The following is a 13,767-nucleotide window of genomic DNA, read 5'->3' on the forward strand; positions in this document are numbered from 1 at the left end:
ATCCCTTTCTTTGAATTTAAATTCAAAGTTCATTCAGTGTCCAAGTCAGTAGGAAAAAATGCATTTTTTTTATAAAAAATAATTGAGGTAAATCTTCCCCTCTTCATAGTGGATATTTAAAGACATAAAAATTTGTTATTTTAAATTTAAGATTTTAGGAATAATATTCATTATATTCATTATGCTTTGTATGTCCCTACGCTCGCTGTTAAGTACCTTTCATTTATTCATCCATCCATTCATTCATTCATACATCATTCATGTATTCACTCATTCAACATTCAGTAAACATTTATATTTTTGGCTCCTATTATATGGCAGATCTGAACTAAACCCTGGGAATATATCTTTATTTATAATGAATGAACAAGGCGAGATTCCTGGTTCAATGATCTTCACAATCTAGTAGTATAGTAAGCAATTTGGCAAAGGTCTGCACAGGATTGAAGAAAATGAAATGCATATTCTGCTTGGAAAAGTAAGGCATGGAGTCACCAAAGTACTGACATTTATTCGAACTAAATCCTAAATTCACCCCCAAAAGAAGACAAAATCTTGGCTACAGATTCAATAAAAATGTCAACTCAACTTTTCCAGTGGAATTTTAAAGAATCTAACCTATGAAAAATCCTTGAAACCAATTATAAAGTAATGATTAAAGAAAACTAAACAATAGGCTCCAAATTTCATTCCTTTGGATTCAAATCTGTATAAAGGAAAATATAGTCTATGAAATTCTTGGGGTCTTTAATACAATTCCTTATCAAAGCATTCGCATTATCTCTCCCACCCACAAAACAACATCATTTGAAAATAACCATTTGAATGCTTTTAATTTTCATTAACCTGTATGTGACTCTGTTTTCTGACTGAGGATATTTCATAGGATTTTGTGAGAGTTAAAGATAATTTTTAAGTATCTAACAAAGTAAAAGTGAAAGTTAATCACTCATTTGTGACTAACAAAGAGTGACTCTTTGCGACCCCATAGACTATAGTCCACCAGGCTCCTCTGTCCATGGGATTCTCCAGGCAAGAACACTGGAGTGGGTAGGCATTCCCTTCTCTTGGGGATCTTCCCAACCCAGGAATCAAACCTGGGTCTCCCACATTGCAGGCAGATTCTTTACCATCTGAGCCACCAGGAAAGCCCACCTAAAACAGTACCTGGTGTAAATAAGTATTCAATAAATTATAGTTTCCCTTTTTTAAAAACCTCTTTCTGACAAACACCAAATTTTTCTAATATTTAAAAATCAAGATAAATTCAGCACACTACCTGTCCAAGAGAATAAAGTACATTTTGAAATATATCTTAACTACAACTTTACAGTAGTTTTCAAACAAAAGAACACAATTTTCCTTACTAAATAGGGACACACTTGTGATCCAGGACCAAACATAAGTTCACATTGCTTGTTTACATCATACATTAATCCAGGAAGCTGTGAAGATAGATCGTATATTCTTCCATTTGGTTTGTCAAGGAGACATTCCCCATGACCAGTACTGCAACGACAGGGAACAAAATATTGTGAATACACATGGATGTACTTCAGTGGAAGATTCTTTACCACATTTTTCTGTAGCTGTGCACTTTCAAAGAGAACAGCAGTATTTTTTCATAATTTAAAAACCAACTCACATCAAAGTCAATAAGAAAACCTCACAGTTTATAAAGGACTTATTCTATGTGTTTGTTCTCATTTAATCCCCACAACTGCCTTAAAGATAAAAAAAATTTTTTAAAGAATGATGAAAAATAAACAAAAATTCATCGAATATAACATTTAAAACATGCATTCCTATGTTGATCACACTACACTTTTGGTCTGCTTTACTATCCAACAGGAATGCCCTATATCTAATGTCCAATCTGTCAAAATGTAAAAAGTAACATTTTCAGATCATCTGAGAAAGTTCGTTTATAGTTGACAACAAAATAAAGGAATTTCAGAAAGTGCTATGCTGTCTCTGTCTCAAAGAGATTTCCTTAGGAAAAGAATGTAATGCAGAGTAAAGAATGCCAGCTCTGGGACTTTGCATTTGGGTGTCACCACTTTCTGAATTGCATGGTGTGGACAAGTTAGTTAGTCTCCCCTGAGTCTAAGACTTCTCAACTGCAAACTGAGAGTAGAAATGGCTGCCTTGCAAGTTTCTATTAAAGTGCATGATTTAATATCTTTAAAGCAGTTTGCAAAATAGTAGATAGTGGCAAAAATGTGTATTTGCTACTCCTAGTTTGTCAAGTAATATATAGTTTATGGAAAACTGAAAATGTTCAACCATTCCAACTCAGTTAAAAGCAACCATTTGTTCAACTTGAAATAATTAGAAGAAATATTTTAGGGGGAATTTTTTACTGGCTAGAGGGCAGAATAAATTTTGCCCAAAAATATGAACATGTAACTTTTAAAATACCCATTGGCAAGAATCATACCACCCCCTTCCAAAAATAAGCATATCTACTGGTATTTTTAATCAGCGCTTCAGTCAGCAATTGAACAAAGCTATATGCCACCATGTACAGATCAGCAACTATGTGCTATGCTTTTAAATCAAGTTCCCATACAAGGATAAATAACCACTGTTAATCATAATTAATATATTCCAAAAGATGGTTTCATTCATTCCCATAGTTCTCATAGAGATAGGTAAGTGAAACTGTATAAATTGGTGATTAGAATCTGTAGTAGAAAAAAATCAAACAATATTGTGTTTATACCAAAAGATTACCTGGAAAGAGTATGGCCTTGCTTTTAGAATGAGTTTCAATAACTAGGATAGAAACACCATTTGGATAAGCTGGGAAGCAGAGAAATGTAGCAGATGAAGAGGCAAGGCCAGATCAATCTGAATCTGAGCTAGCAGTAGCCTCCAAAGGACAGGTAAACCCAGAGACTCCACATCTCTTTAGGGAACTATTTGAAACATTCATAATTTGACTTCAGCTATTCTCTGTCCTTCAAGGACACCTCAAACTTGAGCCACTAAAACTCCTCTCAGAATATTACTTAGCAGCTTCTGAAGAAATACACAAGGAAATACACAAGGAAGCTTTGATTCCCATTAAGCATCCCCCTAAGAAGGAGTTTTTATCATAATAGGAGCCCAAATTTTTTTTAAAAATGATAGCTCTTAATTAAATCCCCCACCAAAAAAATATAGTTAAGAATGAAATAATAAAACTCTTTTTCTTTAAACACCCATTTGTACAGTGGAAGCAAACTTAAATTTAAGTAATAAAAAACTCAACAGAGATTGAACTATTCTAAAAGAATACATGTTTCAAACTTTATAATCTAATAAATGTTCAATTATGTAACTAAAGTAACATGAAATCACTTACTCTAGGAATTCAGTGATATATTTCTGACTACATTTTGACCAGGTCCAAGGACTTGTGTGGTAATTTAAAGTTGGAGCCATGACATGATACTGATGTTTAATTCCAGTTTCCTTACACTTAAAACTATCATCGTGTGGAACATTAAATCTAAAAATAAAAATAAACACTTAAAAAAGAATAATAAAATGTATACAACATTAGAAACAGATCTCTTATTTTATAATATAATCTAAAATGCAGATCAATCTGATTATATCAGGATTTGTACTCTTGATCTCTTCATAAAGTACTGAAATGCTAAGGTTACCTTCATGTCTAGAAGTACATGATGTTTAAGAAATAGTAGATTTTAACTCTGATCAATAGCACAGTCTGTTGCTTTGGTATGTCAATTTCAACAATCAAACTATTTGGATTCTGACTCATCTCATCACAATATTAACAAAGCATTCACATAAAAACAATTATAATTTCCAACATGCATACCCGAGGCAATGTGTGTGGGAAGATAAGGTAAAGGTTCTACCACAGTAACTTCCAGACTACTGACTATCACTACAGAATTAAACAACAAAAAAGCTTCTTTAATTCTTAATCCCATATCACTTTATGCTTCCCACCTATTTCACATGAAACAGCTTAACTGTTCTTTCTGGTTTATAATCATAAAGCGATGACTGATAGAACTGGAATAATAAAAATATTCCCAAATGGCAACCAAATCTTTACAAGGGCAATGACATTATATGATCAGCTGGCCAGCAACAGATTCTACATATTTTTTGAGGACCCCAGTAAAAATTACATTTAGAAGGAATATTGAAACCACTTGATTCAGTCCTTACCTGTCAAAATTTGTACTTAATATCAGTGTTTTAATTAAACTACTTACTGATATTCTAAACACACCTAAAGAGTTTCTCAGGAAGAAAATAAAAGGTAGTATCCTTTGCAAGAACACTGTACTAGTTAAGACCCTTGGTAACCAGCAAACACTGCCTTCAGGATGTTACCGCAATGCATGGTATACCTCGGGCATGCTGCCAAACCTGCTCTACTTCAGCAAACAACGTAAAAATCTGAGTGTGCATTTGATGGGTGGTCATGAGATAGAACTATGTTACAGGAAACTGAGGAGGAACTAGCTTAATAAAAATTATATCTGCCTGAAATTATTCCAGTTAAATACACTAAGGATGTCAAGGCATGACCAGGAAAAGACAATGCAGTTCAAGAGAAGCATCTCCAGCTTCAATTCCTTATTAGCAAATAACAAAAAAATCAAAGGAGTACTGTGGGTACATAGGGAATCATTTTTCAGAGGATGAATTTCTAGGGGTTTCTGACTTTCTATGGGAGCTTCACGGGTATCATGGGAAATCATGGCCTCCACATTCTTAGAGCATAAAACCCCAGGAGAATTTTTAATAATACAGGAACAGTTAGGAGTATTCCAAATGTTTACCAAAAAAAAAAAAAACAACAACTATGGATCTGGGAGAAAAAGTTTTAAGAGAATATTTCAGTGATTAAGAAATTCCCACAGACCACATACTCTGCTGGGGCTCTGAGCAATAAAAGCAAGAAATGAATTGATACTACAAATATTTGGGGGAGTTCCCTAGAACCAGGGGACCCTACAGGCCCTCCCATAAGACGGTAGAGCACAGTACCTGGTCATGCATAGGATAACAAGGGATAGAGGCCAGAAGTGCTTGTCATATAATCCAATACAGTAAATGAAAGAAAAGAGTTCCAAAGTCCTAGTTCTTTGCTTAGTCTGTTGATCTGTGTAGCCTGTCTGACCTAACATAGATCACAAAAGAGCCAGAGTTAGCATTTCAGGGGTTAAAATTGCACCACTAATATTTTGTAAAGATATAAAGATGCCAATTACTCAGTTAAAGACAAAACTGTAGACATCACGCAATGCTATGTCGAAGGCTCACTGCTGAGGCGACACAAGGTACTTACACATGGCCAAGCTCATGGGCTATGGTGAAGGCAGCACTGAGTCCATTTTCTTCACTAATAGAGCAGCTCCGTAAAGGGTCACACAGGGTACCTAGTTCTGCTAAACCTGGAAAATTTCATATTTGTATTTCAACAAAATGGGGAACAGCAGAATCACAAAGAAAGCACTAAAGCATTTACCACTTAGCATTACCACTTAGAAATAAATGCAGAGTTGACTGTTGATACTGCACAGATGTTTTATAAGGAAAAGAAAAAAAAAAGAACAGAATGATTTATTTGTAGCTGAAACCATATACTTTTACTGAAGAAGATAATCCAAAATGTGGGATAAGCAAACAATTTTTTAAAAGACAGGAAAAACAAAAGGCCACATGAAGAATGAAATTTTAGGCCACATTAATGTTATTAGTAGGAAAGGTAATGAATGTCTAAACTGGTAACAGTACTAATAAAGAAAACAGTCCAGAACAATATAAATTATAAATTTTATTTAGTTTTTAAAGCTTTGAAGCAGCATACACTTATTCAATTGCCATATAATAATTAAATGACTAAAAATATGTTAAATACTTAGAATAGTGCCTGGAGTTAATAGATGTTAAATAAGGCATGATAATGACATAATCATTGGAAGCACTTGATTTTGTAACCATTTCAGCAGTGGAAAACGTATCACACATCAAGATCTAGCCACTCATTTAAATAGCAACTTGCAACTGGAATTGCTGCTGAAAGATGATGACAATATGAACTGGCTGGACACCAAAGACAATAGTTAAAACTGATATAGTCTTTTAATCTGGGATAAGAAATATAAAATAAATGCTCATAACAATATTCCATATTTCATCATCAAGTTAGCATTCCATTTTACTTTTTAAAATAACACCATGGCTTTTACTATTGTTATCCTTCAACATTTGCTTAAAATTTATCTTCTCCCCTATGATGATTCCTTTGATTAAAAAAAGATTTTCATATATACAATAACCAGTTTCTTACTGTAAAAATTTTGCCTTTAGAAATTTCTTAATATAAAATAAACAGACATATTAGCTGCTGTGTTTTAGGTCTTTCCTATTACATGTGCCTAAAAAAAGAAATAGAAGTTAACTAAAGAATCTAAAAATACAGGAAAAAAGTCAGACTGAGTTCACTCACCAATACATTCTTAACAAAAATAAAAGATGTCCTCTTTCTGACTCTAATGCCAAAAAGCCTTGCTTGGGCAAAGTCCCCCCAAAAAGAACTTTTCCTTAGTTAGAATCAAGACCAAAGCAAGAAAGAAAAAAAAGAAAGATATTCTTTCTTTAATAGTCCTCTGAGAAAGAATGAGAGAATTATTATTTTCTTTAAGATTTTAAAATTCATACTGTATGGGCAATTTTTAGTCAATTTCGTATTTCTCCTTTGACAAAATAAGTTAAACTGTACACATTGCTTTTTAAGAATATGTGCTGTTCCCTTGCTCTCACTAGCATTTTCAATTTGCCTAGTGGCTCAGTCCCAATTGTACTATTCACTTACAGTGCTGGGTATTTGAAATACAATATTGACTCCATGGGTTTCCATGGTGGCTCACACCATAAAGAATCTGCCTGCAACGTAGGAGACACGGGTGCAATCCCTGCATTGGGAAGATCCCCTGGAGAAGGGAATATACCCACTCTAGTATTCTTCCTGGAGAATTCCATGAATAGAGAAGCCTGGCAGGCCATTCATTGCCCATGGAGTAGCAGAGAGACATGACTGAGTGACTAACACTTTCACTTTTCACTTTTTTCATTGACTCCATTACCACCCAAACTTTGCTTCATGCTTAAAGATGGATGGGACTTCCCCATAGCTCAGATGGTAAAGAATCTGCCTGCAATGTAAAAGACCCAGGTTTAACTCCTAGGTCAGGAAGATCCCCTAGAGGAAGAAATGGCAACTCCTTCCAGCTTAAAGATGGATATATTCTAAGTTGAAAATCTTAGTCACATGACATATCTGTAAAAATTAGCATTGCATATGATTAAAGATTAAGCTCAAGCATCTCCATTAGATAAACAAGACTAACAAAAATCAAAGTGAATGTATAGCCTCACAGTACCAAGCAGTTAGCTGAGAATTTATGCCTAGATTCACTCATTCTGATTCAGGGCTCTCTAAAACTTGGCAGAGATATTAATAGAATAAACTAGCACAGCTCAAATTTGACACAGATTCCCTGTATTTGAAAGTGCAAGAAGCTGCACAGAGTCACCAATCTATCATCTTGAAGACTAACAACAATTTTTAACTTACTTTGTAAAATATGCCCAGAGACTTAGACAACAATACTTGCAAAAGGAGATATAAGCAGGAAACCTAGTAATTATTGCCAGTATCTTGTATTTGTTATTAAGAACTATTCTTGGTTATTTTTTCCACATATTTTAGAAGGGAAACTAAAATACTAAAACTTGGGTTAATACAAGTTGTGTAGCCTTGGGCAAATTATTTATCCTCATTTGTAAAATTGGAATAATATGTCTTCATAAGTTTGTTGTAAAGATTAAATGAGTAGTGTAGTGTTTGATACATAGGCACTCAAATATATCAGCTATCATTATAGTCACTGCTACTCTTGATTTCAAGGATAATAGGACTACTTTGATTTGCATAGTCTATGTTTCTAGACATCAGTATGATTTATGTGCACAGGAGTAGCTGAAAACTGCAAAAAATGAATGGGGAGTGAATAACCCAAAATGTCTAGCATTAAATCATTTTTAAAAATAGAAAAATATAGCAAATATATTCATATTAACTTTTAGTATAAATATGTGAAAACAAGGCAAAGATAATCTAAGAAATATAGAACATATATGAGTACCAAGTCACTTCAGTTGTGTTCAACTCTTTGTGACCATATGGACTATAGCCCGCCAGGCTCCTCTGTCCATGGGGTTCTCCAGGCAATAATACTGGAGTGGATTGCAGTACCCTCCTCCAGGGGATCTTCCTGACTCAGGCATCAACGCACGTCTCTTAACATCTCCTGCATGGCAGGCGGGCTCTTTACCACAAGCACCACCTGGGAAGCCTAGATATATAGAATAATACATCTAGATATATAAATATATCTAATTATATAGAATATATCTACAAAGTTAGAGAATAGCTTGCAAGGAGAAGAGAATGAGGTCTGTTGTAAAAATTAGAGTGGCAGATGCCTACTTTCACATTTGTGGAAGATTAACTTCTAGACAGTCCTTCAACCACAAAGAAACACATCCAGTAATAAAAACTACTTTTTAAATGAATACTGAGCTCATGATGTATGAGAACTATCAAAGCCCCACACCTCCAAAACCTAAGATATATTCTCTCCCTGCCCATCTCATACCTAATAATGCATGCATACATACATATAAACAATTATATCATGTGAATGAAAGTCGCTCAGTTGTGTCCAACTCTTTGTGACCCATGGACTACACAGTCCATGGAATTCTCCAGGCCAGAATACTGGAGTGGGTAGCCTTTCCCTTCTCATGGGGATCTTCCCAACCCAGGGATCAAACCCAGGTATCCCGCAATGCAGGCAGATTCTTTACCAGTTGAGCCACAAGGGAAGCCCCACATGATTTATATCATGTGCAAAATCCTAAACGGCAAGCAAGGAATAGTAAGGATAGGAGTTACTCTGACAGCAAATACTGATAAAAGCAATATGATGCAGAGACTAAGAGCTTGCTAGAGGAAGCTTCAAAGTAGAGGATCTGATTCTGAAGTCTCTGCCTTAAGTCAGGGACCTTGGTTATTAACACCCTTCAGATTATAGCAAAAACAACTGAAAATCTCTCTAGAGGAAAGAACACTTTCTAAGCAGTCCACCACTAACCTTATGGATGATTTTTATAAAAATATGAACTTACACTTAGAGATCATGAAACATACAAACAAGTAAACACAGGAGAAAACGAGCAGACACCACACATTTGGCTATCAGATGTTTAGAATACGGTAACTGCCAAAGATGGAATATAAAATTACTCCAAATACAATGTTTCAGTAAATATGAAAGGCAACAATAAATATGAGCAAATATAAAAAGAGTATAAACAAAATAAATAGGCAGATTTTGAATAACAACTAAGTAGAATATTTGAAATTGCAAAACATGTCGAAATGGAAAATTCAGAGGATGAATGAAATACCAAATTAGATACAGACAAAGGAAAAAACAATAAAATACACATTAGAGATGCTGGAATAAAGCATGAAGGTAAAAAGAAATAAAAGGGTGGAAAACAATTATAATAAATGGAAATGGATTAACTTTGGTAGTAACAAAGATTATTATGGATATAATTTTTAAAATCCAATTATATGATGGATGTATCTAAAGAAATGAGACTCTGAAAAATTGAAACAAAAGATATATCCAGCAAATATTAAACAAGAAAGAGTTGGACTGGTTGTAGTATTGCTAGACATAGTATTATAAAAATAAAATTATAATGACTATATTTTCTTTAAAAAGCATTATTAGAGATAAAAAGTCACGATACAACTGCAAACAGTTCAAATCAAACTTATATGCGCCTAATAAGTTAGCCCAAAAATAGATGAAACAAAGTATCTGAATACTGTAATTGAAGAAATTTTAATGTCAAATTAAAAATAAACAGTAACAAAGATATATTCATGTTTCAGGTTAGTGTCCTAGTAAGCAAAAAAAAAATAGTAAATACATAGTTGATTTGAACAGCATAAATTGATTTGACAGACATAGTTAAGAATACACATTCTGTGTGAACATACACAAACATTTTTTAATTGACCACATAATAGATGATACAGTTGAAGTCTAGCATGGAGGATTTTGAGCATGACCTTGGCTAGCATGTGAAATGAGAGCAGTTGTGCGGTAGTTTGAACCTTCCTTGGCATTGCCCTTCTTTGGGATTGGAATGACAACTGACCTTTTCCAGTCGTGTGGCCACTGCTGAGTTATCCAATTTGCTGGCATATTTAGTGCAGCACTTTGACAGCATCACCTTTTAGGATTTGAAACAGCTCAGCTGGCATTTCATCACCTCCACTAGCTTTGTTGCTAGTGATGCTTCCTAAGGTTCACTTGACTTTGCATTCCAGGATGTCTGGCTCGAGGTGAGTGAGCACACCATTGTAGTTATCTGGATCATTAAGACCTTTTTTGTATAGTTCTTATGTGTATTCTTGCCACCTCTTCTTAATATCTTCTGCTTCTGTTAGGTTCATACCATTTCTGTCCTTTATTGTGTCTGACTTTGCATTAAACGTTCCCGTGGTATCTCTAATTTTCTTGAAAAGAACTCTAGTCTTTCCCATTCTATTGTTTTCCTCAATTTTTTTTTTTTTTTGCATTGCTCACTTAGGAAGGCTTTCTTATCCCTCCTTGCTATTCTCTGGAACTCTGCATTCAGATGGGTATATCTTTCCTTTTCTCCTTTGCCTCTCTTCTCTTCTTTTCTCAGATATTTGTAAGGCCTTCTTAGACAACCATTAGCTTTTTTGCATTTCTTTTTCTTGGGGATGGTCTTGATCACTGCCTCCTGTACAATGCTATGAACCTCTGTCCATAGTTCTTCAGGCACTCTATCAGATCTAGTCCCTTGAATCTTATTTGTCACTTCCACTATATAATCAAAAGATATTTGATTTAGGTCATACCTGAATGGCTTAGTGGTTTTCCCTACTTTCTTCAATTTAAGTCTGAATTTTGCAATAAGGAGTCCGTGATCTGAGCCACAGTCAGCTTCTGGTCCTGTTTTTGCTGACTATATAGAGCTTCTCCATCTTATATACACATAGAGAGAGCTTATATAGAAAACTTCCAGATGTACAAGCTGGATTTAGAAAAGGCAGAGGGAAAAAAAAAAAAAAAGAAAGAAAAGGCAGAGGAACCAAAGATCAAATTGGCAACATCTGCTGGCTCACAGAAAAAGCAAGAGAATTCCAGAAAAACATTCGCTTCTGCTTTATTGAATACACTAAAGCCTTTGACTGTGTGGATCACAACAAACTGTGGAAAATTCTTAAAGAGACGGAAAGGAGACTACCTTACCTGTCTCTTGAGAAACCTGTATGCAAGTAAAGCGGAAACAGGTAGAACTGGATATGGAATAACAGACTGATTCAAAATTGAGAAAAGAGTACATCAAGGCTGTGTATTGTCACCCTGCTTATTTAACTTTTATGCAGAGTACATCGTGCGAAGTGCCAGGCTGGATGAAGCACAAGCTGGAATCAAGATTGCTGGGAGAAATATCAATAACCTCACGTATGCAGATGACACCACCCTTATGGCAGAAAGTAAAGAAGAAATAAAGAGCCTCTTGATGAAAGTGAAAGAAGAGAGTGAAAAAGCTGGCTTAAAACTCAACATTCAAAATGCTAAGAACATGGCATCTGGTCCCATCACTTCATGGCAAATAGATGGAGAAACAATGGAAACAGTGACAGACTTTATTCTCTTGGACTCCAAAATCACTGCAGATGGTGACTGCAGCCTTGAAATTAAAAGATACTTGCTCCTTGAAAGAAAAAATGACAAACCTAGACAGCATTTCAAAAAGCAGAGACATTATTTTACTGACAAAGGTCCATCTACACCAAACTATGGTTTTTCCAACAGTCATGTATGGATGTGACAGTTGTACCATAAAGAAAGCTGGGCACCTAAGAACTGATGTTTTTGAACTGTGGTGTTGGAGAAGACTCTTGGGAGACCCTTGGACTGCAAGATCAAACTAGTCAATCCTAAAGGAAATCAGTCCTGAGTATTCATTGGAAGGGCTGATGCTGAAGCTGAAGTTCCAATACTTTGGCTACCTGATGCGAAAAGCCAACTTACTGGAAAAGACCCTAGTGCTTGGAAATACAGAGGCAAGAGGAGAAGTGGATGACAGAGGATGAGATGGTTGTATGGCATCACCAACTCAATGGACATGAATTTGAGCAAGCTCTGGGAGATGGTGAAGGACAGGGAAGCCTGTTGTGCTGCAGTCCATGGGGTCGCACAGAGTCGGGCATGACTGAGTGGCTGAACAGTAGACCAACAGGTGACATCAAAAGACTTCAAAGAATGGGCATCACATAGATCATGTTCTGCAACTACAATGCAATTCAATAAAAAACAGTAAATCTCGACACATTCATAAAATTTTAAATGCATTTCTAAATTAATAAGTATAGTTAATAAGTGAAGAAATCATGATGGATTTATACATACTTAGAATTTTTTAATTTTAAATGTCATTGAAAATATCTATAAAAACATGTAGGACATAGCACAATGATACCTTGAAGTAAATAGGTAGTCTTAAATAACAAAATTAGAAAAGAAAAACTTGGGGGGGGGTGGTTTAAGCTAAGCAAGCATAAGCAAATTGGGGAAATATGAGAGAGAGAAAGCAGAAATTAAAGAAATAAAAATGAGATTAAAAGAAAGAGTTGATCCTCCAAAAAAATACAAATGTAATAGACAATTTTTCAGTGAAATTTATCCATTTAAAGAAGTTCAAAAAATATCAGAAATAAAATGAGGCTTGTAGACAGCTATAGACGAGAGTTTAAAAGAAAAATGCTATGAGAATAAGTTATAAATTTTACTACTGAACGAAACGGTGTAATATCTAGAAAAAAACGTTTTTAAAGCACATTCAAAAAGATTTTTTTTAAGTCTGATTATCCTTGGAGAAATTAAATGGTAAAGTATATCTCCACACAGGAAAGATAAAACCCAGATGGTTTTCTAGGTGTGATCTTCCAAGCTTTCAAGGTACAGATCACTCCAACACTACATAAAATCTTCCAGAAAATGGGAAAAGAAACAATATACTCCCAACAAATTTGGCATGGTGAATAAAACTTTGGTATCTGTGTCGCTGTTTCTACACTCATGACACCAACCGTCTCACTGTTTACACTGTCCGCACTTTTTGCTGAACCCAGGCTAGACAAGGCGTGAGCTAAGAGGCTGGAAGGAGCTGTAGGAATGACAGACACGTTTATTCTCTCCTGGCTGACACAGTAGTCATAACACTGCCACTCTCCTGACTCACGCAGCAGTCGGAGCAGCAGCCACAACATAACCATGATGCAGCAGTAACATAGCCATGACATAACCTCATATAACATAACCATGATGCCACTCCAACGTAGCCCCAATGCCATAGCAGCTAGGGCTTTTATGGTGAAGCTCTGATGGGCGTAAGGCATAAGGCAGCTTGTGACCAAGTGATGCCCATGTGCAGTGCTATAAGTGATCTCAGCTGTTACATAGTTATTATTTACAAAACCTGCAGTGAGACAGCCTGACCAGGCCATCTTAGCTAATTTGCTCTCTCCTCACAGTATCAAAATCAGACAAATACAATCAAAGGAAGGTCATTTCACTCCTGAAAATATATGCATGGAATGAAATC

At 35.3% G+C, this 13,767-nt stretch overlaps 1 protein-coding gene across 3 annotated transcripts in view; it reads right to left on the minus strand.

Annotated features, from left to right (window-relative positions):
* ADAMTS20 (ADAM metallopeptidase with thrombospondin type 1 motif 20) overlaps positions 1-13,767 on the minus strand; it is a 189,566-nt gene that overhangs the window by 114,518 nt on the left and 61,281 nt on the right. For 2 of the 3 annotated variants that reach the window (XM_043447169.1, XM_043447168.1), the window contains exons 8-10: positions 5,324-5,429; positions 3,350-3,496; positions 1,368-1,509 (exon numbers count right to left, since the gene is read on the minus strand). In XM_043447169.1, coding sequence (XP_043303104.1) covers positions 1,368-1,509; positions 3,350-3,496; positions 5,324-5,429 — 395 coding nt within the window. Of the gene's footprint in view, positions 1-1,367; positions 1,510-3,349; positions 3,497-5,022; positions 5,156-5,323; positions 5,430-13,767 lie in introns of all 3 variants that reach the window. The other variant, XM_043447170.1, reaches the window with a different exon arrangement.

This window comes from Cervus canadensis, chromosome 25 (genome assembly GCF_019320065.1).
Source record: "Cervus canadensis isolate Bull #8, Minnesota chromosome 25, ASM1932006v1, whole genome shotgun sequence".
Taxonomy (NCBI): Eukaryota; Metazoa; Chordata; class Mammalia; order Artiodactyla; family Cervidae; genus Cervus; species Cervus canadensis.